The 27397-nt window shown below is 40.7% G+C and overlaps 4 protein-coding genes across 4 annotated transcripts; 1 reads left to right on the forward strand and 3 right to left on the reverse strand.

The window, feature by feature from the left end:
• Positions 1-338: 338 nt before the first annotated feature.
• ruvbl1 (RuvB-like AAA ATPase 1) lies at positions 339-5668 on the forward strand (the record flags this gene model as incomplete). Its single annotated transcript, XM_079218855.1, has 11 exons — positions 339-479; positions 1309-1395; positions 1488-1620; positions 2671-2822; positions 3225-3314; positions 3979-4128; positions 4260-4323; positions 4441-4639; positions 4742-4844; positions 4925-5016; positions 5289-5668. 11 exons carry the CDS (start codon positions 339-341, stop codon positions 5446-5448), a joined length of 1371 nt encoding a protein of 456 aa, XP_079074981.1. The 3' UTR covers positions 5449-5668.
• Positions 5669-5676: 8 nt separating this feature from the next.
• Positions 5677-6951, reverse strand: mustn1a (musculoskeletal, embryonic nuclear protein 1a). The gene is made up of 3 exons (XM_079218856.1): positions 6736-6951; positions 6510-6636; positions 5677-6164 (listed from the first exon to the last, which is right to left on the reverse strand). Exons 1-3 carry the CDS (start codon positions 6742-6744, stop codon positions 6067-6069), a joined length of 234 nt encoding a protein of 77 aa, XP_079074982.1. The 5' UTR covers positions 6745-6951; the 3' UTR covers positions 5677-6066.
• Positions 6952-8137: 1186 nt separating this feature from the next.
• On the reverse strand, positions 8138-11110 carry rft1 (RFT1 homolog; the record flags this gene model as incomplete). Its single annotated transcript, XM_079218853.1, has 10 exons — positions 8138-8590; positions 8737-8986; positions 9070-9175; positions 9279-9423; positions 9513-9773; positions 9902-10036; positions 10121-10412; positions 10526-10648; positions 10810-10895; positions 11048-11110. 10 exons carry the CDS (start codon positions 11108-11110, stop codon positions 8426-8428), a joined length of 1626 nt encoding a protein of 541 aa, XP_079074979.1. The 3' UTR covers positions 8138-8425.
• A 923-nt stretch (positions 11111-12033) lies between these two features.
• prkcda (protein kinase C, delta a) lies at positions 12034-26511 on the reverse strand. The gene is made up of 18 exons (XM_079218080.1): positions 26435-26511; positions 23607-23736; positions 23267-23466; positions 23110-23176; positions 21707-21866; positions 20319-20350; positions 20059-20144; positions 19444-19573; positions 19258-19358; positions 17950-18046; positions 17647-17777; positions 17187-17360; positions 17013-17104; positions 15024-15086; positions 13774-13912; positions 13438-13626; positions 13223-13351; positions 12034-13078 (listed from the first exon to the last, which is right to left on the reverse strand). The coding sequence occupies exons 2-18, from the start codon at positions 23713-23715 to the stop codon at positions 12920-12922; spliced, it is 2058 nt and encodes a 685-aa protein (XP_079074206.1). The 5' UTR covers positions 23716-23736; positions 26435-26511; the 3' UTR covers positions 12034-12919.
• Between the last annotated feature and the right edge of the window lie 886 nt (positions 26512-27397).

Raw genomic sequence — 27397 nt, forward strand, 5'->3', positions numbered from 1 at the left:
TTGTATCAGTTTCCAGTACGACAGAAGCCATGGTAACACAAACGGAAATGAAACCTCTCCTGGGCGGGGTCTTTGTATGTAAAAATGATTGACATATACTTTAGCCAATGAATGTGCTGCATCAGTAGACAAGGTCCAATAGTAACATTTATGTCTACGGTTCTCCGGGGTATCACTTCCGCTGATTTTCCCTAGTAACCCACATGGAAACCGATTTCCCTGTGTTTTGAGTTTAGGCGCCGATTCTGGCGGTGAGAAGTTATCGGAGGCACAGGAGGTATTTTCTATCATCGTAAACCTGCAATTTTTACATCACATATTTATAAATAACAGGAACTATGAAGATCGAAGAGGTGAAAAGCACCACGAAAACTCAGCGCATCGCCACTCACAGCCATGTTAAAGGACTCGGGCTAGACGAGGCCGGGAATGCTAAACAGTCAGCATGTGGTCTAGTCGGCCAGGAGGCTGCTAGAGAGGTAATAGTCATGTTCCACTGCACCAACATTATTCATGTATTGTTTGGAAGAGTGACTTCGAGAGCTGATGACTTTGCAGGGAGGATTTCGCTCAATGCAGGCGGCCAGGTGCACTAACAAGCTAGCATTAGTTCCATTAGCACTGTAGTGTCGCGCTCTCTCTCTCAGGTGAGTGGTGAGCTAAAGGGGAGGTCTACCATACATATTATTCATGTTCATCCATATTCCATTTCTTAAAATACATTATGCTAAACGTTTGATTTTTAAAGTTTTAATCAGTCTACTCCGCAACTGACCAAACTGACAAAGTGCATTCATTAAGGTAGAAACAAAATATCAGCTTTAGACACAAAACACTATAATTTTGTTGAACAGTGTGGATATTGTTGTAGTCAAGTGGACGACCTGTATTCATATACAATTAATCAAGATTTAAAGATGACGTTTCAAACTAAAATCACATGTATAGTTCAGGGACAAAAGACCAGCTTAAAACATTGTCAACAACTATAGTCATCTAGTCGTCATGCTGTTCTCATTTTTAGGCTAAGGAGAAACCTGACTGCTTGTAGGTATACATTACTGTCTAAAATGTAGTAACACGCACTAATAGACATGGGTTGACATAAACAATGGGGACAGTGCAGACGCTAAGGGATATATTAACTAAAATCCATCACACCTGCTTTGTTGTCAATTCTGACAACATAGCATAGCACTCGGCTCAAGGGGTTTCCCACAGCCAGGTGCTCGTATTGCAGTCAATTCCTGTTGACATTGCTTGTCAACATACAGATTAATGGCACTGTATATTATTTTCTCTTTCCAGGCTTGTGGCATCATTGTCGAGCTGATCCGTTCAAAGAAGATGGCAGGAAGGGCAGTGTTACTGGCAGGACCACCTGGAACAGGAAAGGTAAGTGTGCAGTGTTCATTCACAAGCAAGACGGCAGTAAAGCTTCACTGTTGTTGCTGCAGATTGTGACTCTTTTCTACTTGTTCCTCCAGACTGCCCTTGCCTTGGCTGTTGCACAAGAGTTGGGAAACAAGGTGCCTTTCTGCCCCATGGTTGGTAGTGAGGTCTACTCAACTGAGATAAAAAAAACAGAAGTACTGATGGAGAATTTCAGGAGGGCCATTGGTGAGTGTCACGTAAATATGATTTGGCTCCTTGGCCATAGTTCTTAACCCCAAAACCAGTGACTGGTTTTGGGGTTAATAGGCTCTGATCTGTGCGGGTCTGAGTTGGGAGTTGTAAAACTATCATGATTGGTTTTAAACAGGTACCATTGTTACATACAGGCAAACAGTTAACAGAAGAAAGCAAATGATGAATAGAGGAAAATGCAGATTACTTAGACATTCAAATGAAAAACTTGTCAGTGAAAACTACAGCGTGGTTTGTGGATTATCCTAACTGAACATTATATTGTTTCTGGAAAAAATATGCAACCAACTCAATTCCCTTCCATTGCATTAGGTCAGGGCAGTATACTTGCTGTTTCAAAGCTTCAAGCACATATATCCAAAATTATCTGTGTGACTTTACCCGTCTGGCTAAAAGAGAAAAGGTATATCTGTTTTTTTTTCCTCAACTTTTTTTTCATCTCTTGGTGTTAGAGGACATTATATGTCCTTGTCCTGCACGCACCGTTCTCATGAGCTGAAAGGCGACACTTTATGAGAATAGTGTTGAGAAGGAACAAAGGCGGGAGAGGGGGAAGGGGTTTGCCGGACTGCTGATGATACCTGTCGCAGGGTAGGAAATGGAGCTTAGGTAGAGGGAGAGGTGGTCATCAGCACCTTTGCTCCTCCCCTAGAACAGGATCTTCAGGTGGGAGGAGGTTTCATTTTGAAATTGTCATCACTCTCCCAATAAGAGTCCCCTGATAGACGGTCCGGCCTTAAGCTTTGCTGTCTGACCCTGACCACAGCGGATCAGCCACCTGTGTGCTGCTCATACTCGGTGCCACCGGCTGCATGAAAGAGGAACAAGAGTGTGATCACATTACACAAGATCATGCCCAGACATTTCATGGGCATGCACACACACGTGTTCCCTGTCTGTAATAAAATGCGTTGCTCAGTAGACTGAAGGATGCAGCGGCTTAGTTGATACAGGCTTATAAAGGCCCTATTGAGTTCTCACTCTGCACTGTGCGTGTGTGACTGTAATGTTGCCCACATTCAGGACTGCGTATCAAAGAAACAAAGGAGGTGTATGAAGGGGAGGTGACAGAGCTGACCCCCTGTGAGACTGAGAATCCCATGGGCGGCTACGGAAAAACCATCAGCCACGTCATCATCGGTTTGAAGACAGGCAAAGGCACAAAGCAGCTCAAGGTCAGACTCGCAGCAATGTAATCTTTTTTTTTGTTTCTGCTGCATGTTAAGCATCCTGAGATATGTTGCATTTATAAAAAAGTGTCATGATAATAACAACTACATTCATAAGAACTTTGTCAAGTTTAAAAGATACTTCATATTTGCGAAAATATGTATATGGTTCTCTTTACACCTAGCAATGATGTGTATCTTGCATCCAGATTCTGTTTCAATTTCATTTTAATTTTATTTCTTTCCCCTCCAAAACTCTTACCTGAACATAGATAATATAGCACCTTCTTTCTTCCTCAATGAATATTTTGACAAACTATTTTTGTCACAAACGATCCACCTTATTTTCACTGACCAATTGGTAAGGAACAGTATCTGACTTGAAAATCTCTTATCTTGTTTTCTTAGCTGGATCCTAGTATTTATGAGAGTCTTCAGAAAGAGCGTGTGGAAGTGGGAGATGTCATCTACATTGAAGCCAACAGTGGATCTGTCAAGGTATTGTGTTACTCCCTTTCAACTGGCACACATTTTGATCAGCCAATCCAAGTAGAAAAAGATGTACATACTAGGCTTTAATTCATCAAATTGTTGAGTTCACAAATGACACATTTAAAATAAATAAAAAGCTAAAGAAATATTTGGTGTTTTCTGTCTTGCTTTTCCTTGTCAGCCCTTCATGGTGGCGTTCGGCATCAAAGCTTTGCTGAGTTTCTGCTGTGCTCTTGAATTAGCCTCTCTCATTCCTGCAGCTTTTCATGCTCTCGCTATCTCCCCATCTCTCACAATGCCTCTTTTCTAGCAGCAGGGCCTGTGACTTGTGTTGACAGACCACAATGACGGTTCCTTTAATCGGTGCAGGTGGGCCGGGGGGCGCGGGGCGGCTCAAGTCAGGCCAAAGGAGGAGGGCTGGACAACACATTTATTACTGTTGACAGCTGTATCATGACCTGCCTTCTGAAACTCTTTCATCCCTCAGCTGCATGCCCTCCTCTCTAGGATGGCCTGGTACTGGGTTCAGTTATACACCTGCTCTACCTCCACCCTCTGCGCTGTTTTGTGTTTCACTGTTGTCCAGAGTAATGTGTGAAATTCTTTTTTGTTTAACAGTGGGTCAGTTTTTAAATTCTTAACACATTTTGGTATACTGTGTCTTTTGCAGAGACAAGGTCGCTGTGACACCTTTGCTACAGAGTTCGACCTGGAGGCAGAGGAGTATGTGCCGCTGCCCAAAGGGGATGTCCACAAGAAGAAGGAGATAGTCCAAGATGTCACACTGCATGACCTGGATGTGGCAAATGCCCGACCCCAGGTATCTAACTGCAAATGTCTTCTAATTTAATATCAGTGCAGCTGTTTGTTTTTTCACAAACTAGAAAACCAGTTTGCATGTTGCATTGTTATTCCCTATATGTTTAAAATAATTTAGCTGTTTGATCTCAGGGAGGCCAGGACATTCTCTCCATGATGGGACAACTGATGAAGCCCAAAAAGACTGAAATCACGGGTGAACATTTTTTTGACAACTTTTCAGCTCACCTTACCAGCTGGCTTTAACTGTTAAAAAAAAAAAAAAAAAAAACTTTTTATTGTTTACTCATCCCTGTTTTCTTTCGTATTTTAGATAAACTGCGTGCTGAGATTAACAAGGTGGTGAACCGCTACATCGACCAAGGTGTAGCAGAGCTCGTACCAGGAGTGCTGTTTGTGGACGAGGTGCATATGCTGGACATCGAATGTTTCACATACCTCCATCGAGCACTCGAGAGCACCATCGCCCCCATTGTTATCTTCGCCTCTAACAGGGGAAACTGTTTGATTAGGTAGGACGTATACAAACATTTTGAAAATTCAAAAATAAATAGCTTCTTTTCTTTTTTGCTAGGATATAAAATTTGTAGTATTAACCATGATTTGTTGCTCAGGGGGACAGAGGACATCAGCTCTCCACACGGGATTCCTCTGGACCTGCTGGACAGAGTCATGATAATCCGCACCATGTTGTACACAGCCCAGGAGACGAAGCAGGTGAGTCTCAGCATCAAAGCATCTGCATGTGTGATGTATGCCATCTGTGCGTGTTTTACTAATGTTGTTGTGGTTTCTAGATCATCAAGATCCGTGCTCAGACTGAAGGGATCAATATTAGCGAGGAAGCTCTTTCACAACTGGCAGAGATCGGCACCAAGACCACTCTCAGGTAAGAATATACATTGTGTATCACTGACTGGAGTGAAAAAATAAGCAGCCTTACATTTAGTGTCCACAGTGGTCCAGTTTTTGGAGCAACTATTATAAAAAATATATATTATTGATCTATTTTAGGTCACGTTTAAAAAGGAATGTGCAGTGTAAAAAACACATTTAGTGCTGCAACTCCTCCTCACTTTCCTCTTTATAGTAAACTGGCCTATACTGTATATGTATATGTGCGAGTATACTGAGTGGCTCTTATTTCCTGTTTCCTCTCAGGTACGCTGTACAGCTTCTGACACCGGCCAGCCTGCTGGGTCGTGTTCAGGGAAAAGAGAATGTGGAAAGGGAGCAGATAGAAGAAATCAATGAGCTTTTCTACGATGCAAAGTCCTCTGCCAAAATCCTTCAAGATCAACATCACAAGTTTATGAAATAAACCTGGATTTACACCTTTTCTTTCACAACTTCCAGGGGCTGGCGTTACATGGTTCACTTTGATTCTCCATCCTTTTATGTGTCTTTTTCCATCTTTACCCTCCACACCGTGGTTCATTCTAGCGTCGCGACTTCATCTACTGTAGGAGTTTTTGTTCTAAAAAGTTTTATCCATTCCCTTTGTTGATGAAAGTAATTTTTTGAATAAAAAGCAAAACACAGGTTGACTCAGTTTTCTTTAATGTTTACTTTTTTATTGGCACTTCTTACAATGAAACAGAATGGATGAGACAGGCGATTCTAACTTCAATAAAAAAAAATCATGCAATTGTTTTGATTGCAGTATTGTTCGTTCCTTATAATTACTCTTAACTTGGAACTAAATGCTGCTGTTACAGAGGCAGCAAGAATAGTTAAACATTTCTCTGAATTTTCTTTTAAAAATGAATAACTGGCTTGCCAGTGTATACAAGTTCTTCTGTTGAAGGAAGAACACCTGATGTGTGGAGGAAAGGCTTCAAACATTATTTTCATGGACTGAAGTGCAGCTGCAGAAAAACTGATCCTAAACCCATAAAGTGAACAATGTTGTGTCCAATCATGGTCAGGAAGTCCACTGCTACTTCCTGATAGGTCGAGCTGAGCGAGCATTCAAAACAGTCTCCGTTCCTGATCTCACTCCACTGAACACAGAGGGAGCAGCTTTACCAATTTTCTCTGTGAAGTAAGATAAACAACAATTGGAATATATCACTGATAATGAGGCAGTACAATGTAAAATTGTGGATACACTCTGTATAAATAAATACACACACTTTATCCCACTGGGTGAGATGAAAGACTGTTGACAGGAATCTCCTATCAGTACAACCCTCCTTTCCTCACTGTATATGGAGTGGAAACTTGAGCATCATGAAGAAACGCCCCTCACACAAACTCACTGCCATAACATGATCCTATCCAGATGCAGAAAACTAAAGACTGCTTTCTTTCAGTTTCATCTGTAAGACAAATGTCAAATTCTATGTCCGGCTTTTTGTGTTCATGTGTGTGTGTCCTTACCACACTCCTCCATTACTTCAAGTGTCTTGCTCTTTGCTTTCCCACTTGTACCCAGTTTGGTCCTTGCTTCGGTCAGGTCCTCATCTCTCACCTCGAGACGCATTTGTTCATCTTCTTCCTGACCTGGCTGAAAAGAAACAAGTACGACAGCACACATGGGATTTGCAGAAGGTCTTTTTTTTAACTATGTGAAAAATGTCATCTCATTTTAAAACAATGGTCTTACTTGAGACATGTTGTTTGAGCAGTTGAAGCTGGCCGTAAGAAAATCTCTTCTGTCAGACGTCCCTCTTTTTCTCTTGCGAGTCCAGCCCAACACACATTCACAAATATATATAACCCAGCAGTGATTCTCCAGGGGATAATAAATCTGTTCTTGAGATAATTAAATGACGCAACGAGTGTATACGCTCCTCCTCTTTTCTTTCTCTGCCTCTGTTTTTTCTTCATGCTCTGCTGTCCTACCTACCTGCTGCTTCATTAGGATGTCACTGCTACAACTTGTGGCATTACATTTTCCCAAACAAATCCCAGAGATCCAAGAAGATAACAAATGTTTATCTGTGTATCCTCTACCAGGTAATAAGCAAGCGAAGCAAATAGGACTCAAAGTTCAAAAGGTATGACTAAGATAAAAGACAAGTAGCTGGCTGTCTTAAGACATCAGCAAACGTTATACCAAGCCTGGCTTGTGTATGAATACAAAATACATGTAAAGGAGTAGAAGGGAGTGTTGCCATCCTTTAAAAGAATGCTGTTCCCACCCCTTCCTGTTGTTTTCCATAATGACATCATAATGACCCACCCCCCCGCGGGACCTTACATTCTGTGGCAATAAGAAGAGATTCCAAGCAACATGTTAAATAGCCGCTGCACTCAAGTTACTTAACGTCCCTAAAGTTAAATATGATTAGAAAAAAAAGATGGTGCAAACATGTTTGCAAACCCATGCTGTAGACCAGTGGTTCTCAACTTTTTTTCAGTGATGTACCCCCTGTGAAATATTTTTTCACCAAGTACCCCCAAACCAGCGTAAAGCATGTTGGGTTGAAAAGATGTAAAACATAGCGCTGTGCCATCAGTGTCTGATTTAATATAGAATATATAAAATTCAGTTTATGAACTTACATTTATATTTTTGAATATTTATTAAATAACTATTTTTAAAGGATTTTTGAATGGATGCTAAATTTAAATATATATAGTTTTTGTATCTCACGTACCTGGAGGGCCTTCCCAAAGCCCCATTTGAGAACCACTGCTCTAGAAAGTGTCCACTCCCTCACATAATATATATTTATTGCAATGAAATTGTCATAAACTTTGAAAAAAAACATTAAAAATATAATTAATGAACTTCAAATGGAGATGTACCATTAAGCATTCTACGTAGTGTACAAAACAGAATTCCTCCCTGCTTCTTAACCTTGTCAAAAACAAAGGATATGTGAACAGAATAATGAACTTCACATTTTACGAGATGCCTGCATTTTTAGTTAAATTAACTACAGCTGGAATGTCCCAAAATGGTTAAAGCCTGAAAATGGGAGTTTTGGTGATTTTTGGACAAACACAACGAATCCTTTGGGCTGCTTTAAGTTTATAAATATATATTTGTATCTATTCCGGTAACAAATTCAACTGTTTTCTTAAAATACATTAAATTCTTTATCAGCCACAATCCGATTCCAAAACAGTCAGGACATGATTGTTCATACTTGTATGAGCCAACACAGGAATGATCTAAGGAAAACATATCAGCATCATACACCCACACATGTACATTTTGTACATGTACACCACAAAAGGTAAATTTTCAAAAGTTGTTCCATTGTTACTTTCACACTGTCAGTAACTGTCAAAACGCAGCTCGTTAGAACTGTTTCTAGTGAGACATAAACTTTCTTCCAGCCAATTTAAGTGTGTTTCTTTCTGTATTGGGGCAAGAGCTGAGTCCTCACGAACTGAATAAGCCGAGTCTCTGTGACGAGAACAGCCACAAACACACCGAGCAGACACAATGCTCCTACGCCGATATGGACCAGTCTTAGTAGCCAGCCGCTATCACAGCAGAATACTCCCTGCAACCAGAGAAAAAAGATGCTCAAGTTAGGGCCACTGATTTGCACAAGATTCAATACAGATTATATAGAATAAAAATGCTATCTAATGTGTGATATTTAGAGATAAAACCTGAGTGGAGAATGAATATTGTATTCTCTTATACCTCAGACAGCGCTGTGACGACGGCACTGAAAGCAAGTGCCAGTATTAGGAGCGGGGAGGGCAACAGGCCTTGCAGAGGTTTCCATTGAGTGGAATGGAAGTAGTTGTGTATGTAAAGCAAGCTGTGCAAGATGCGGAGGCCCATGTTAAGGCAATTTGCCAATATGAAGCCCACAGCGCCGGCCCACCACGTCAGCATGTAGGACAGGAACAGGAAAGACACCGACAGAGCCAGCATCACTACGTTATACCTGAGGACGAAGCACAAACAGTGTTGACTGGCAGGTTGCCTGATGCATTACTGCCTGTGTTTGTATACTTCTACATTACTTACTTGTCAACCTCTTCTTGGCTCATGGCAGCAAACACAAAGCACTCTGTCACACCATTTGCAGCAAGCAGGAGGACATAGCAGCTGTAGCATCGCAGCAACGTGGGCCCTTTAACCAAAAAACACAAACACAGAGCAATGACTAAGAACAGCAAGCAAAGCTAGATATGCCACATATATTCAGTACAACCAGTGTGTTGTGGCTCTGTTACCTGCCCCGCTGCTAAGTAGAGAGCCGCCGTAAACATCCAGAGCCAAGTGAGAGTAGGCGTAGCCAAACACAGAGATGATCAGACCAACCACCAGCACCAGTTTCAGCAGACACTCCAGGACTTCCGCTGCAATGGCAACGTCCTCCTGTCGACAAAACATGCAACACGACGTGAACCCAAAGATTCACGATTCATTTCATTTCACAAAGACTTGTTTATATTCAAGACTCAAACCTTTTTCTGACTTTTGACATCACGTCCTCGTTCTAGCACTTTGGCAAAGAAGACGTAGAAGCTTTCCTCGATAGGCAGGAAGATGAAGCGAGCCACCATGGAGCCCAGATTATTGACAATATCATAAACTCCCTGGTCTCCAAAGCTCAGGACGTTCAAGAAGGTCATGACGTACCGCTCCCCTTCTGTCAGGATCTGCTTCAGGAAGGACTGCTTGAAGAAGCTCCACGTGAGCTGGGCCAGAGCCCAATCAACCAGCGGCTAAACACAGAGCAATAGATAATGATCATTAATCCTGTATGGTAACTGTTTATCTTGTAGCTTGTCAGTTTGATTTTGTGAAGATAAATCTTGAATAATACATTCAATATCTTTTCCTGCCCTATTACCTCTCCATCGGCTCTACGGGGCAAGAGATCTCCAACACGTTGCAGAGGAAACCCCTTCTTGTCGGCCTCTTTAGAGCCCAAGAAACGAATGAAGTAAACAGCGTAGCACAGGACCAGGAATGCTGTGTACACCAACTAAGAGAAGAGAGCTTAGAATCATTACATACAGAGTAAGTCGTCACAGAAATAACGCAAAGAGGACATCAGCTGATTTCTTACATGAGCAGCAGAGAAGATGTAAAGGCCCCATTCACGGGCAAACACCACCAACACCACGGTTATACTGCACTTAGCGATCATCGCTAAACTCTCAGCGACCACCTTCAGTCGGACAAACATGTGAGCTTGAGCCAGGACCCAGAGGGGCTCGGACAGGAGCTCCTGCACTCCCGACAAAGCAAACATCACCACAGCAGGGCCGTAGTAAGGGACGGTCTGGGGGTCTGGGACCTCCAGGAGCCACAGCCACACACAGACCAGCAGGGCTGCCCATAACACACCCAGAGGCAACCTGAGAGGTAAGACAGGCAAAGACACAACACACAGGTAAAAATACACAGGAATACAAGTAGAATACACTGGATTAAACACACTTTATCCATTTTGTAAAATCACTCAACTTACGTCAGCCATAGCAGGTTGATAACTTGTCTCCAGCTGTGGTTTGTCCCAGATACCCCACTCAGGCAGGCTCTCCGGAAAGCTTCTCTGGATAAAAATACTAACGTGGAGTACAGTAGTGTAAGCCTGCAACACACACGAACGCACGCGCGCGCACACATACACACACACACACACACACACACACACACACACGCACACACACAGTGTGAAACGTGCTGGCATTGTCCCCTTTCTCTTCTTGGCTGATGCCACGGCTCTCCTATCTCAGCACTGATCATCCTTACCTGACGTTGACGACACCGATCAGCTCTTTGGAGACAAACCGCAGTGTGAAGGCATTCAGCAAGAAGGTGAGGACGCGGAACATCACCTGAGATAAATAACACAGAAAATAATATCCATCGTTTTACAATCTAGACCAAAATATTGAATAATACTAATATATATATATTTGTTTTTATAATTAAAAAAAAAATACTGTGCTGGTATGGTGTTATATGTCAGGTGCATGTGTCCGTGTACCTGTAGCAACACATTATAGGATGCTAGAGTGGACGCACTCCTCAGAACATCCTCGGAACTCATTCTGGACTTCCTCTGACTCTGGAAATCTTTGTCAAGCGTGATTTTCACAACTCTTCCGCTACTTTCTACGAAGGCGAATCATGACAGAGTCATACCGTAAAACCCGTTAGTATGGCGGCCTGAAATAATAATAATAACCGCCCCTAATTTCTAATGAACCGGTGGAAGATTAACGTTACATTGGACCGCAGTAGTAGTTACACTTCCGTACACATTGTACGGAAACACGTTACGCGGTGACGTCATGGGGCGTCACGTCCAACGCGTTGACGCTAGAGGGCGTAAACATCCTTCTGATCATCTCTATGTGATGACCAAATGTTTGTTACTAGCGTGTTGATACTATTAAAGATATTCTACATTCACAAAATGTATTCTGCCGAGAAAAGCCCATTTATATATTGTATTTTGTGACATATTTCAAAGTCCATATTGACAATAACGTTGTTCAGGGACAAGTTGAAGTAATCTATTACAGAGGCGTTTTAGCTCTTTTCTTTTGTTTGTTTGCTTTTAAAAATACAATTTTTTTTTTTTTTGTTGGCTGAAAGTGTCATACCTATTATAAGCACTTTAGCATCACTTTAAGTTAAAAACAATTTGCTGATTAAGTTTATTGAGCTTTATGTCACTGAGGAGGTAACAGTGTATCCAACCCAAACAGCAAGTGCCAAGCTGTCTTCTATAGGTTTTATTTATCTTAAATGAGCAAAGCTGTCTTTTGTTTTGTTTATCTATGGAAAGTAAGACAATTGAAATCCTTACAACAGAACAATGCATTGCTACAAATGATACCAAAATGAACATTCATATGGAAATACTAAAATACAACGTAAACAAGCTTTTATTAGTTACTTATCACCTTGCACCATAGATAAACCCTGATCTGACTACTAAACCCTCTGAAGTTTCCTCTGGTTTTTGAGAACATAGTATGGGAACAATGTAAACTGCACATGTTTTTAAAAATAGCACATCCCACTTGGGAGTTGATGTTTTTTTAATCAGATGTAAAAGATGGAGACAGTAAAAAAAGTACATCCTTTGCTAACCAATATACATGTTACAACATTATACATACACATTGTCTATTTACAACATTTCAGTACCAGCGTTTACTTGACCTTTTGCATCGACTGCATCCCCTGTACACAGACAGGATCTTTCATTTCAGCTGAGACGAGCTGCTTCTCTCTTAGAAATAGTTCTTTACATGGCACTGGAGCGTCAATCACCACAAGTTCTTCTTTGTCAGCAAGACATGATTCATCAAAATTAAATAATTATGGTTAAAAAGACAGATAACATTCAGTATTTATCTATATTTTAAAGGTAGGTTTATGTTGGTCTGAGATTTCTGTACGTGCAGTCAACTCATGCACACACATTTGAAGTATACAGTATAATGTATTCCTATAGGTTTCTTTACCTCTTCATACTTTTTATACAAAAAGGGACACAAAATGGCTGCAGATGACTAGCGGTGACATCAAGTGGAATGTAAGGATTTTCAACCTCACTCCCTATTATTATTATTATTATTATTATTACTCATGTTGGCCTTAACAACCTAAACTAATAACAGCATGCACACAAACACAATGACATCAATATGTACAGTACATGGGCCCTTTCTACACTTATTGTTTCTACACGTACCCAAGCAGAATAGTTTCTGCTTGAAATAAGGTCACACAAATACTGACTGTGGAACAGCTCACTCGTTTGTAAGTTTAAGAATGTACCAGAATATGGAAACTGTCCGTAAGCAGTAGAGATGTAACCCAGGTCTGGATGTCATCACAACAGTCACATTTCTAAAAGTTGCTCCATCTTGGGGTTGATGAATGAAAAGCCATCGAATGCCGCCTGATCCATGGAGTCGATGAAGTTCTTATCGCTGTAGGAGAGACGAGGCTTCTCACTGAGGAACTCCCGATCAAAGTTGCTACAATCATTCGGGGCTTTCTGTAATTGACAACAAACATAATTCAGCAAAATTAATATATACAAATAAATAAATAAAACAGAGATGCTAATCACAGATAATAAATGGAAGTAAACCCCGCACATGATCCATATTTTTTCATAATTGAATCCTCAATAACTTACGACTTTGGGTTTGAAGGGGGGTTCAATCTCTCTCCTCTCCAAGGCCTGCCAGTTGATGGTGTTGAAGAACGGGTGTAAACGAATATTACCCACGATTCCTAGCCTGCGAATTGGGTCTCTCTCAAACAACTGCAGTGAAACAAACAAATAAAAAAGGGGCTAATTTTTAGCTACACAAATGTACATTGATTTTGAATAAAAGGCATGGTACTGACCCGCTCAAGCATATCCTTGGCCTCCTTGTTGATCCAGCGAGGGTAGTGGGGAGTATCCATGCGGATGGACTCAAATAGCTCATCTTCATCATCTCCATGGTAAGGCGACTGACCAATCAGCATTTCGTACAGCAACACCCCAAATGACCACCAGTCAACGGAGAATGAGTATTTCTGACCCAGCAGGATCTGAGTTGAACCACAATATCATAAATAAGAATTATTCTGGACAGACACAGTCACTTGTTTGTATGTAGAATGATAAATGCAAATCAGTTTACATTTGAATACTTCTAAACAAGAACAAGTATATACTGCCAGTATGAAACACTTTACCTCTGGAGCGATATAGTCAGGTGTACCGCAGAAAGTTGTCGCACGATTCTCTCCAAACACGTTCTCCTTGCACATGCCAAAGTCAGCTATCTTTATGTGGCCCTCATGATCCAGCATCACATTGTCTAGCTTAAGATCTCTGGAATCAAAACAATCACAGCATGATTGGAAGTAAGCATGAGTGAATTAGAAGATAATAACAGATTGTGAGGTTGCAATAATTCGGTTTGATCTGATCATTTTGTATTTATCAGAATAAAGTTAAAATGCCACTAAATGCTTGCATGTTTAAAATCTACTTTTAGATTAAATATGTGCTCAAGAAAAATGCTGAAAAGGTTTTGCCAGCTGGACTGTGAAATCTCGAAGGCCTACTGCCTTATAACACCACTCAAGCTAGAAATAACCTGATAACTCACAGTTACAAAATGTTTTTAAGAACCACAAAAGTGGTTATAAATTAATTTTAAATTCCATTATCCAAACTGCTTATCCTACTTAGTGTCACGGGGCGCTGGAGCCGATCCCAGCTGACATTGGACCAAGGCGGGTTCACCCTGGATAGGTTGCCAGGAGAGACAGGCACATAGAGACTTTCTTTTTTTTGAGTCTCCAATTCACCTGGGCTGCACGTCTTTGGACTGTGGGTGGAACCCGGAGAACCCGGAGGGAACTTACGCTGCCACGGGGAGAATGTGCAAACTCCACACAAAGCATGCCTTTTATTTCCAGGCAGCCATTGTGTTCAGTTTGTTTCAATACGATTCGAAATATCAAAATCTTGCAGAGATCTGAAAATTGCCTGAGATAGGTAATCCATCGATCCACTGTTGTGTTAATCTACTATACACGCTGTAGATGTTATTATATTCTCACATGGTTATGCAATTCCAAGCAACTATACTATTACATATTTTAGAGTTATCTTTTTACTGCAATAAATGAACACATTCACAGTTTCCTAAACATTCCCTGTTCCCAATTGCATTGAAACACAATAACATTGACACTTTCAGAAAAAAAAAATTCAAAATGCATTGGATTATCTAACCAAGCAAATTTTGAGTGACAACAAGTTCACTTTCACATAGCTCTTGGAATGTGTTTGTGTAGTTACCTTGTGGAAGGAAAATAACGCAATATGGTCAGCTGTGATGTAGAGAGTATAGTAAAACATGAAAAATGACTAGTATGGTCATTTAGTGTATATGTACTGTACATTCAGATGCAATACATATTTTTGCTCTGACCTGTAGATGATCCCTTTGGTATGCAAGAACTGAAGACCACAAATGATCTCAGAAGAGTAGAACCTGGGGAGACAAACAAGGCAGACAGATATGAACTTCTCATCTCTGGTGGAAAACTACAGGTCTGCTCAGTACCTGTCTCACTCGTGAGTTGGCAGCTGAACACTGCAGACTCATTTCAGTGTCGAGCTGAATTATTGATGAGTACATTTGTATGGAGTAGCAGACAGGTGAATAACGCTCTCATAATGTGAAACCTGAGAGCCGAAAGATTAGCCTATCTCTGCCCTGCTTCTCTTGTCATCTATGTCAGGTGAAACGATTAAGTCCTGATAAGAGATAGAGTGACTGTCGCTCTAAAACAATGACTGGTCTTTTAATGTAAATGAACAACTGACAAGGACTGAGTAGGCTGTCAGGTGTTATCCATTGATCATCTCTCACTTAAAATACAGCTCTCTTAGAACAAGTTAGCAAGTGCACACATATATGTATATGCACCTTTAAACCTACTCGACCAACAACACTACAAACACAGAACAAAATGTAGAAGTCTAGATACAGTAGTAAAAGAAATAGGTTGGGCTCTGCTACCTTATGTGAGAAAATTGAGACATTGAATTAGTCTCTCTACACCACTGGGTCAAGAAGTTAGCCCTAGACACTGGGAGAACAAAGAGGTCATCAGAAACTCTCCAGTTCAATGGCTTCCTAACGAAAAATATTGCATAACCAAATGCAGGAAAAACTTGTCATTCCACAGTGAAAACTTGAGAAGCAAAAAACTATTTTATTTGTTATATTTAAACATATATCCATAAACAAATGTGAAAACTCATCTTTTGCTAAAAATGAATGCATTCTGAGATAAAGAAACATCGGACTCTCTTTTTTTTTCTCACTCACTGAGGGTAAATTATCCATCCAGGCTGAATACAGTCACTGAGTGAGGAAAACTTAAGTGGATGCCAACACAATATCAGGTGTCTGTGTTTGCAAAGCAGGAAATTACTCCTGTCATCTCATAGGTCCAGGACACAGACACCAGTTTAACTACAGGAAAGGTAACGGCAGACCACATTGTCAGTGTATAACCTTCTTTTTAAACACACACCAACCAGTATGTTTAAAAAGTCTATTGTATACCAAAGATAAAGATTGATAACCTTGACATTCTTCAACACATAAAACTACCTTGCACAACAATGCAAGCACTGAAGTCTAGTGTGCGTGCCTTTGTTGGCCTCTAAATCTGAATCAAGAATCAAACCTTTCTGCTTTGTTTCACTTTTAAGGTACATTTCAGAATAGAGTTTGCATATTTTTTTAACAACCATAACATCATATAATCCCTGACTGTTATCTGTCTATCCTTGAGGTGCTCAAAATAATGAAACATTTTCTAAAATTCCTCACCAACTGGGCAAACTCTGTGACACAATCAAAAGAGCTCCAGAAAAGCATGGTGCTTATGTCAAACGACACCTGCAAAGAAATATCTTTGTCTGTAAATGTGAGACATTGTAAAACTTTATTGGCAGTGGCGCAGGTGCCAGCCAGCTTTAGACTTCACAACATTCTGTTTTACTAGTGAGCCATTGTTTGATTCTGGAGGGATTCCCACAGAGTGAAGAGTTGAGAGGTGGGTGATAGTAAGTGATACCTCCCCATACAAACAGTACACAAGCACTAAGAGTGGCTTAGTCCTTACAAGGCCAGTCTGCTAGAGAGCTAATGGACACCAGGCCCAGTCCATCAGGTTTTAGTATATCATGTAAACGAAAAGAACGCTTAATGGGAGAGAGACAAAGAGTGACATGGGCGGAATAAACGTGTGCTCATTTATTCCATTAACTCATTGATTCTGTATGTGTGAGTTCCTGTACAGCTATAGGAAATTGAGAGCACTAAGTATTGTTGGCAGGTTGTGCTTTTTTTTTCTACACTAAGTCTGGATGTTGTTATGTCTGTGTTACAGGTGTGACTCACGTGGCTCTGTAGAGTTCAAAGCGCCCTTTCTCCTGAATATGAAACATCAGGTCTCCTCCGTTCAGATACTCCATCACAAAGAACAGATGCTCCTGTTGACAAGTTTTACTTTGAGTATTGAGGGTATAATTCCAACTAATGGTGTAGAGCAGGAAAAAACATCAATGAGACTACCTTGGTATGGAAGGTGGAGTAAAGGTGTGTAAGGAAGGGGTTTTCCCAGGCTAAAGCCAAGACCCTCTTCTCTACCATAGTGCACTCCACATCGTCATCCATCAGCACTACATCTTTCTTCAAAGCCTTCACTGCAAAGTACTCACCACGACCCTTCAGCTCTGCCAGGAGAACCTGAGAGGCAAAGAAGAAGAGAAGAAGAGAGACTTTAATTGTTTTCTGTCTTATAAAGAACATGAAGCTTGAAATTTCAGGTTAAGTTAAACTTGTATCTTGTTTACAGTTCATAGTTGGATCGAACACCTAGATTTTATGTCATTATTTCTATATGAGGCCTGTGTGTGCCAGTTTATATGACAGTTGACAAGTGTTGACTGGAGTGTTGTTGATTGGTTATCCTCTCACTCTTGGATGGGGTGGTTAAAACAGCTGTCTCACAGGAGAAATGGTTGCTCTGTACCTTGCCAAAGCTGCCCTTTCCCAAGACCTTCTGGAAGACAAAGTCGTCCACATTGATGCGGGTCAAATGGGTGATACGAGACTGAGGCTGTGAGTTGGCTCCCTCCCACAGTCTGCCATAGGGAGATCCATCTAATGGACAAACAATTACCAAGAAATGACTTATTCATAAAATTATTGAAAAATATTGAGCATGTTTGCATATTATTTAGCAAGTATCAGTATTAATACAGAGCCTATACTGCTCACATGAAAGCATTATGTTCACATACGTACATGCACATTCAGAAAAACACTGACTGACCATTGATATCCAGTCCAGAAAGCTTGCTAACTTCATCGTAGATTCCAATATCAGGCAGATCAGACAGGTTTGGATCTGAGCGGCGGGTGGACGACTTCTTTTGAAATAGAGAAAGAAAAAGAAATGAAAGGCAAGGAACAGTCAGGCTAATCTCACATTCTGCAGCAGCAAACGGCATAATATTTTGGGTGGCCAGTTATGGCTGCATGCACAAGGACTTCTGGTTGTTCTGGTGACTCACACTTTCTCAAAATAACTTTTACACAGACAGTTATTCCGTTCCTTGTTATTGGACATCAACCTCATGTTTACACATGTATTGTACAGTCACAGTTACACCTGTGAGACGAAGCTGAGACATCTGCATTGATTAAAATGAGTGGATGTCTGTTGTGTTAAAGTGAAAAACATGTCTGATACACTTTCAGTCTCGACGGGGGGACAGCCAATTGTAGGTTGTAGGTTGTGTGTATTTTAATCCAACATTACAGCACACACACCTGACAGAGATATGAACTCTACTGAGTGCAGTTTTCTAGTTTGTTCTATTTTTACTTGAAGGTTCATTAACACCCTTGGACTTGGACAACATCCAAATTAAGTCTTACCAAGCTCACTTCAGACTCGCCTTCAGACTAACGATACCAGAATAGAAAACAATGGCATTTTAGTAAATATGAATGTTTTTGAAAAAAAAAGTCAAATATAAAACTTGATACATGTAAAACTTGACACATTTGAATACCCTGAAGAGGGTAATCAAATGTATCATGTGCTTATATTTTGTTGTGTTTATCCTCTCGTTATCCAGTTCCATTATTTTCTTGAGACCCATCTCTGTATACTAATGGCTAAGTAAGTGATAATGTAACGAGATATCCATAATACAACTGAGCTCGCAGTAGATCACAAAAAAAATAAACGCTTCAATCACTTTGGTGACTTTAATCACCTCAACTGTGCAATATAAATACATTTTATTCTGTCTATATATATAATATTGTGCATTCGTTACTGTTTCTATTACTGTTTTACTGTTTATTTATATTACCTGTTTTTTAATTAAAATTTGACTAGGTCTCTTGTTTGCACTTTATCCGTTTTCTACTGAAATCCTGCAAATTTCTCTAATACAGGACTAATAAAGGAATACTTAATCTAATCTATTGTCTGAAAGAGCCATGGAATGATTTAATTAGGTGTGGTACCTGAGTCAGACGTATACTCCGCATTCTTTAGACGTTACTTTGACTAGACACTTGATAGGACCGTGCATTGAATGACTTGTGACAGTCTGCATAAACTCACCTGGCTGACTTGTGTGAGTGCCTCAGCTAGTAGTTTCTGGTTGATACCACAAAGGTTGGCTACTTTATCCTGACACTTGTGATGGACATTCATGGCACAATCTACAAACGGTACAAAGACAATGCTTGATAAAAGATTAAAGAACATTTACACGCCAGAAATTAGTCAATTATATCGGCACTGTACCTTCACACTTTAGACCTTGTTTGACAAGACCCCACAGCAGACTTCCACAGTGGTCGCAGAAGGTTGGACTCATGTAGTTGTGGTTCTTGAAACGGTGTGGCATGTCAATTTTAAAGCGCTCCTTCTGGAACTGCAGTGATAAATGAGATTCATCATCTCCATGAATGACCCGATGTCAAGGAATTATAATCAGTGGCCTGAGCACCTGTCTAATATTTTTTTTCTTTTTGCTTATACTCTCAGAAGTGACCACAATGCTGGATAAAAAGTTCCTTTTTAGTCTAGTACCCGATGTTTGTGCTTGTTATTTCCATGCCACCATTATCTAGGTCAGTTGGTCTTTGATCATCTTTATCTATCAATATTGATGATCACTGATCATTGGATGTGGACCCTGACTGGTGTCTTTGTATTAAACTCTGTCTCTCATTCTTCAAACTGTTATATAGAGATACTTTAGAACAACAGCAAACAACAGAGTGAAAAAAACACACACTAAAGTTTACTTTAGAACAACAGCAAACAACAGAGTGAAAAAAACACACACTAAAGCAGTAGTGAGACTTAAGGTGAACACTCAGTACATGGTGTACTGCACAAAAAAGTGTTACGTACCACAGTATCGCGACTGTTGGCAGCAGTACCGGTACATCTCCCGATGATTTTGTCTCTGCATTTCTTGTGGATGGCTGCATTGCATTCTGATAAAAAAAATAAACAGATAAACATGATTTGTACACTTTGAGCCAGTATCTAAACTGGCCACACAAATAAAAGTGTGAAGATTATATTTTCAGTATAAACCATTTATGCATTGGTTTTATATTTCAAGTTTTGCACAAAGCACAGGAGAGTTTTCATTTTTGTACACTTACGTCTGCATTTATAGCCTTGCTTGTTGAGTCCCCTGTGGGAGGCAAAGTGACACAAATGGGTCAGACTGTATCCTTCTTTGATCATGTGAATGTTAATAGTTTGCTGATTAATCACTTGGTTAGGGATAATACACAGCTGCAGTACACCCAAGCTGATTTGTATATCAGGGCTTCCGTTTTCTACTAACTTCCTCTCCAGAGACCAAAATGACACCGCCATTCAACAGTCTTTCCACAACCTCCACCTGCTCCTCAACTCCAAAAAGACCAAATGAAATGTATGCTGTTTGACCGGAAAAAAACTCATCATCCCCAGCCCTCCCAAGATCTACAATGCTGATGGCTCGGAGCTGGAGTTTGTCAGCTCCTACAAATAACCTTGGCTTCTGGTTGGACTCATCTCTCTCATTAAACATACACATCAATAACCTTCTGGCTAAAGTCAAAGCTAGACTGGGTTTCCTGTATCGAAACAAGGCCTCCTTCACCAGGCGGCTACAACACTGAATGACCCCTCGCTACCGCTCAAATCTTCTGCACATTTCTGACAGCAATCGCCGTTTAAGATCCAGTGACTTCATTAGGCTCATCATTCCAAAAGTCCATACTGTGTTTGGTCATAACTCCTTTTATTTTGCCGCTGCAAATGACTGGAACTCACTACAGAACAAGCTCAAACTAACAGCTCTCACCTCTCTCAACATGTTCAAACAAAAGCTGCAACAAGTCATAGTTGACTGCCCTCACGTCTCTCTCTCTCTTCCGTTTTTACAAAGAACATCCAGTAATCCGCCTTTTTTGTACATAGTGTGTATTCATTTACCTATGTTGTTTTTAGCCATTTTTCTCATGTGTTTGTCATACTGTATTGTATCTGTGCTGTTTGTGTCACTTGTGTGGACTGTGATACCGCCTCTTGGCCAGGCCATCATTGTAAATGAGAATCTGTTCTCAATTTATTTGACCTGGTTAAATAAAGGTCAAATACAAAATAAAAAATAAAAATAAAAAATTAACTTCAAAGTACATCTGTACCAAAGAAATAACAAACTTTGTCATTGACGCTGACAGACATTACAACTTAAAGGGTAAATGTACCTTAATCATTCTATCAATAACTTAACAAGCAACCAGTTTGTTTCCTCACTTTGAGAGAAATTAGCCAACTCAGAGAGTAATAAACATATCAGCTATATAATATATCAGCTAGATAATATATCAGCTATATAATATATATATATAATATAACAGGAAGTTCCTAAATAAAGGCTTTCATCTAACTACATCTTTCTCTCTGCTGTTTTAGTTTATCTGATCTGGGGTTTATGAGTTGCCCTTAAGTTGCCTTCAAGGTTTTTTTATAGGGCTGATGAGAAGGCCAGACTGACCAGACAAATTCTCGGCACACGGAGCAGAAAGTGGGCTGCCTGAAAAACGTGGCAGTGAACTCGTGGTTCTTTATGAAGTGGATTTTGGCCTGCTTGATGGCCCCTCGTCTACGATTCAGGGTAGGACCCTCCTCTTCCTCCTTGGCAGCCTGCTTACTGTCTTCAAGATACACAGAGAAACACATCAGTCATCTCACAACACTGCAATGGAAAAAAGAAAGAAAAAATAAAAGAAACATGCACTTTATTAATCCCCTTGGGGAAATTCTTCTCTGCATTTGACCCATCCCCGGTTAGGCAGCAGTGGGCAGCCCTTTGAGGCGCCCAGGGAGCAGCTGGGGGTTGGGTGTCTTGCTCAGGGACACTTCGACGTGTGAGCTATGGGGGGACTGGGGATCGAGCTTTTTTAAGCATCTAAAGTTTCCTCCCAGCAAAAATCTGAACCTCATAATTTCTAAATTGCATCCTATAACTACCTACCCCCTAACATCAACAATATTCATTTCCATATTATTTAAACAACATTTATTGTCAATTTTCGAAGTTAGATACGTCGCATTGAGCTCTTACGGCACTTGTATGGAAAATAAATAGCTATCGTTAACATATATAAAATATGCCAGTAGTTTGAATCCTAGAGATATTTTCATGCAGCTGTGTGACAGTTAAGTGTAGGTGCTCATTGGTGAGGCGAGAGCGACACTTGGTTTTAATATGTTCATAGTTGAGAAACCTGACTCGCAGCTGTTAGGCAAAACAAGGTCAAGGTGTGTAGTGCTACTTTGGCTAGAGCAGGGAAACAGCAGCCAGACAGTAGTAGGGAGTTGTTTCATGCTGTCATCTCATATCTTGCTTATACTGTTTGTTCTCTTTAGCAACATAGAAAAATGTTCAACTCGATAAAAACAAAGCAACCAGACAGCTACAGAAAATGATATGCATTACAGAGTATAGAGCAGGGGTGTCAAACATACGGCTCTGTATGGGGGGTCCAGTCCGGCCCGTGGAATAATTGTTAAAATTGCAGAAAAAAAAAAGAAGAAGAAAAGAAAAGAAATACCTGAGCTCGGGCTCAAACCATTGATCCTGTGATTGGAAGACAGGCACGCTAACCATTAAGCCACAGTCACAATTGATTGGAGAACTGACATTACTAAACATATTCCCCAACTGCGAGGGAATCTGCAGAGGAGAGCCAAAGCAGGTAAACAGTGGGCTGATGTCTGAATTTTTTGAAAATTTTTTAGAGAAATATTGTCATTATGTATATGTTATTATGCTGTGATCTTACTGGTCCAGCCCACTCAAGATCAAAATGGGAGGTATGTGGCCCCTTAACAAAATGAGTTTGACACCCCTGGTACAGAGGGAAGTAGAGAATGTTTCCATTGTATTTCCTTTACCTGTATCCACTCCCTCCAGAAAATATTGCACAGCCATCATCACTTTCCCAGAAGGATGGAGATCCACCTGAACACGCACACATGAAGACACACACAGGCAGTTACACTTAAACTGCCTATGAAATTGCTAATGTAATAATAATGTGTGATGTCCTACCCAGAACTCAGCACGCCCATTGGCTTTCTTGCAGCGCTCAGCAAGGACAGACACTCCAACAGTGACCTCAGCAAGCGGCTCCTCGGCTGTCTTCATCAGCAGTACCTCCAGCACACGACCCTCATAGATGTGCGCATCGAAACTGGCCTTCCAGGCTGGGTACATGGTGGGTTTGCGCTGAACCAGAGTTTTACCTCGTTCTATGAATAGGAAGAAAGAACTTGATGTTTTCAAGCGCAAGAAATAAGAAGAAAGTGGCTTCTTCTTCTTTCTTTTTTTACAGAAATAACAACTTCTGTAAAAGTCAAGGGTAGTGTCAGCATTTTAGAAAGTTTCACACCAGTTGTCAAGGCCTCCTTCATCTTGATTGCACAGAAAGGTGGGTCAACCAGAGGAGGCATGACGCCCAAGTCGTACGAGTTGAAGGCGATCCTCAAGAAAGGAGCCATTGTGCCGGGTACCAAGGTCACCTGCTTTCAGAGATGGACAAACACAGTGTTACCCTGTTGAGATTTATCTATAATGATATTAGTTACACACACAGATAGTTGGTTATTGTATCCACTTGTTGCATAAACACACACTGGTCCATATTCTGCAGCAGTACTATGTGTTCCCAGTAAAGCATCAAGATACGTTTTACAGGTATCTGCATAAAACTGTGAGACAAAATAATAAGACACCTGCACACAAAACAGTAGATGACTTAGTCAGCAAGGCACAAACAAAATGTAAACAGGGAAAAAAAGTAAAGAAAACTTAGGAAGAGCAACAAAAGAAACCCCTCTTCCAGGACAGGTCCGCGCACTGTACAATAGATGTTGTGTATAAAGAAAAGACCAAGGTTACATTGTAAACTGGTTCTTTGTCATGTCATTTTGAGACATTTCTACCCAGTCACAACCCTGCGGAAGAGGGACGAAAACATGTTTACAACTCAGTCAACAAAACATGTTGAATGAGACCATTGGATGTGTTTTTTGTCTTATTCCAAATCTGATTGTTTGAGGTAAAAAGGAAAAAAAGTAATAGTGAAAAAACTATTTTCCGATATTGTTGGGAAAAGACATGTGCTGGCAAATTTAATACTTTAAGATTTTCCCACTGCTAAAAAACTAAACCGTTTTAAACATAATTTGGATCTCTGGTAATGAGCATTTGTCACTTTGTTGACAGTTATGAGACAATCTGACAGAAATTATTGGAAAAACTCATTACATTAAAGATGATGGACACTAGCTGCATCCTTGTGCATGTAAGGTAAAATATATGTTGATAGTGACATATTGGTGAGAGATCAATATCAGCCTACATGCTGGGCACTAGCTGTTGCATGCATGATTTACTGGTTGCATACCATGTGCTACAGATGGAACCACAACTTGTCCCTGTCACTGTGTCTTCTTGACTGTGTAGTTTCTGAGAGGTTGCAGCTGCAACAGTGGAGATGTTTTCCTGTACTAAAAAGGCAGAGCGGGCCTCAACATGTCGCTAACCCAAATACATGCAGCACACAGCAGTAGGCCTAGTATGGTATTCACAATCCTGAACCCATAACCGCCCACTCTGAAACCAGAAAAGTAAAACACAGAAAAACCATGGAGAAGAAAAAAAAGTATGTACTAAGAGGGAATATTGATGACCGACCATATTCACTCACTCACTGCTGCTGTTAGCTGTGATGTCAGGGTTTTGGTTGGAGTTAATCAATAGCAAGCACACTGTGTTATTGAGGTCGGTAGTGATTGATTACCTAGCAAATTGTTCATGTGCAGTTTCGATTTCGTCCATCTGTTAAATTCAGTAGTTATGTCCCATGTATAATGTAACTTGCCAACTTCCACCTAACTTCAGAATATTCATTTGTATGCTACCTACTTCCTGATACCAGCATTATGACCAACACAAACGTGTGTTTGTAAGCATGGCTATTACCCTGTTTAAATTGTATTATTACACCTAGAATGCGGGCTATGTAACAACATTTAAGAAAATTCTGTATTTGTGCATGGTTGCTTGTATTTGAACATCATATCTTAAACAATAAGATATGTAGCTATAATGCAGGTTTTGGATGTATTGTGTATAATACAGTTGTAGCAGTGTCTACAAGTATGTCAAGCCTGAGTGCTGGAGACTGAACTGTGTACTAATTACTACCAAGTTATTTAATAATGATTTGCTTTATTAAATCATGGACAAATAATGAGGGAGGATAGTATCCCCTTTCAGTCCCTCAGCTGTAACAGGAAGAAAGAAAGAAGTAAAATACAGAAAAAGAGAGGGAGCTTGTACAGTGATCTGCAACTAAAAAAACTGTGCAAAAACACCACAATATTTACAAAGTACAGTGAAGCTGTTATCCTAATTTGCACACTACTAGTATGACCAGCAGCCATTTGAAGAGAATCAGCATCCACCGAGATTTTCTGGTTCTAAAAGATGTGGTTCATGTGACTGAGACAACAGTTTGCGACCGGATTTGCTTTATGACACATATTGGTACTACTCTTCCTTTGATCTGAGGACCTGCTGCCCGCATTCCTCCTCACTCCTGGTGTTGCAACGAATTACGTGACCCGTGAGATTCTGTGACCTAAACTGGAATTCCATATCGCCACCATGGCCCCACGCTGTTTATAGAGCTACAAGTGACCTCATTGCATTGACATGGGTGTCACACATTTTAGAGCTGTCATAGCATAAAGTGGTAGCCAGTATCGGTCAGTTAGCATCGTCCTTACACTTCACCTGTACAACCAATCAGGCTTTTTTTGTTGCTTAGTGGACCCCCTGGCGCCATGAAACAGGTCGCAGATTCCGTCGCACAATTTCAGTTTAATTAAACGACGCTATCCGAAAAAAAGAAAATGTTTGGGATTATCATTTCAATCAGAACAGCTCGTTAACGTTAGGTAGTTACAATGTTTTAATGTCCACATAAGAGGCGTAGACATTGTTACTACAATAAGCTCCCTCCGCGTCAACGGTCACTGTTGAACGAGCTGACGTGACAGTTAGTTTCCCCACGGACCCAAAAATACGAAGAAGGGGCACGTTAACGTTACGCTTTTTGGTCTTTAAACAACTTTTTTTTTACAAACTCTTGTGAAAAAATAAGTCTTGTGAAAACCTCGACTAAAATAATAATAATAACAGCAGCCTCACCTCCTCCTGCAAGTTGTGCTTTATCACCGCGGCACGACGAAAGTTGCTCTTTATCTTCCTCTCGTCTTTTCGCTCTCTGATTCCGTCGATTGAGGAAGTGTGGCGCGCGCTCGCAGCTTGCTCTGCAAACTGTGACGTTTACCTGCTACACACTCTCACTCACACGGACACACACACACGCGCGCGCACAGGCGCACACACCGTGCCTTAGAATTTGCAATGCACCCAGTTGCCCCATTTTTAATAAACACGGTCCTGTCGGTTGTTATTTTCCACATGAGTTGGACTGTGCACTTGTCCTTCTCACACATCATTTGTTTCAGCCACATGTGTCATTTATCATTTCCTCCCCGAGGATTAACATGGTGGTGTATGTTCATCACTGCAGACCTGTTGATCACTGAGCAGAAAGAAAACTATAACAGTAGATACAGATCTGCAGTGCTGAGCGTGACCTAGATTACTGTATAGCATTGTATGCGCGGGAAGAGATGGTTTTCTTTCCACTTTAGGTGTGTGTGTGTGTGTGTGTGTGTGTGTGTGTGTGTGTGTGTGTGTGTAGGTGTGTGTGCGTGTGTGCGTGTGCGTGCGTGTGCGTGTGCGTGCGTGTGTGTGTGTGTGTGTGTGTGTGTGTGTGTGTGTGTGTGTGTGGCAGGGGGTCACGTGGCTAATGTAGGCTGCGGGGGTAGTTTTGAGGTTTGAGCTAGGTTTTTGCTGGTGAGGAGGTGGCTGATTTGGCTCCTGCAGCAGTACGATCATTTCTTGTTCTGGACCTTTGTTTGTCCAGAACAAGAAATTATCCAAAATTATCCGTATTCCTTATGTATTCCATGCCTGCACTCACTCACCTCCTCACAAACACACATCCAAATATCCAGAGTTTGCACTAATGAACAAGGGCGCCTCTCATCTCATCTGATGACACTAATGAAATGTTGGCTGATGTGAACAAACACATACATG

The sequence above is a fragment of the Taurulus bubalis genome (genome assembly GCF_910589615.1).
Source record: "Taurulus bubalis genome assembly, chromosome: 5".
Lineage (NCBI taxonomy): Eukaryota > Metazoa > Chordata > Actinopteri > Perciformes > Cottidae > Taurulus > Taurulus bubalis.

Coding starts and splice junctions, on each gene's coding strand:
- prkcda (XM_079218080.1), bottom strand. CDS start 23,715: ATGGCTCCTTTCTTGAGGATCGCCTTCAACTCGTACGACTTGGGCGTC. Junction 17,361..17,646: donor GAAAGGGCAGCTTTGGCAAG/GTACAGAGCAAC, acceptor TTTGCCTCTCAG/GTTCTCCTGGCAGAGCTGAA. Junction 13,079..13,222: donor CCCCCTTCAAACCCAAAGTC/GTAAGTTATTGA, acceptor TGTCAATTACAG/AAAGCCCCGAATGATTGTAG.
- mustn1a (XM_079218856.1), bottom strand. Junction 6,165..6,509: donor TGAAGTAATGGAGGAGTGTG/GTAAGGACACAC, acceptor CTTACTTCACAG/AGAAAATTGGTAAAGCTGCT.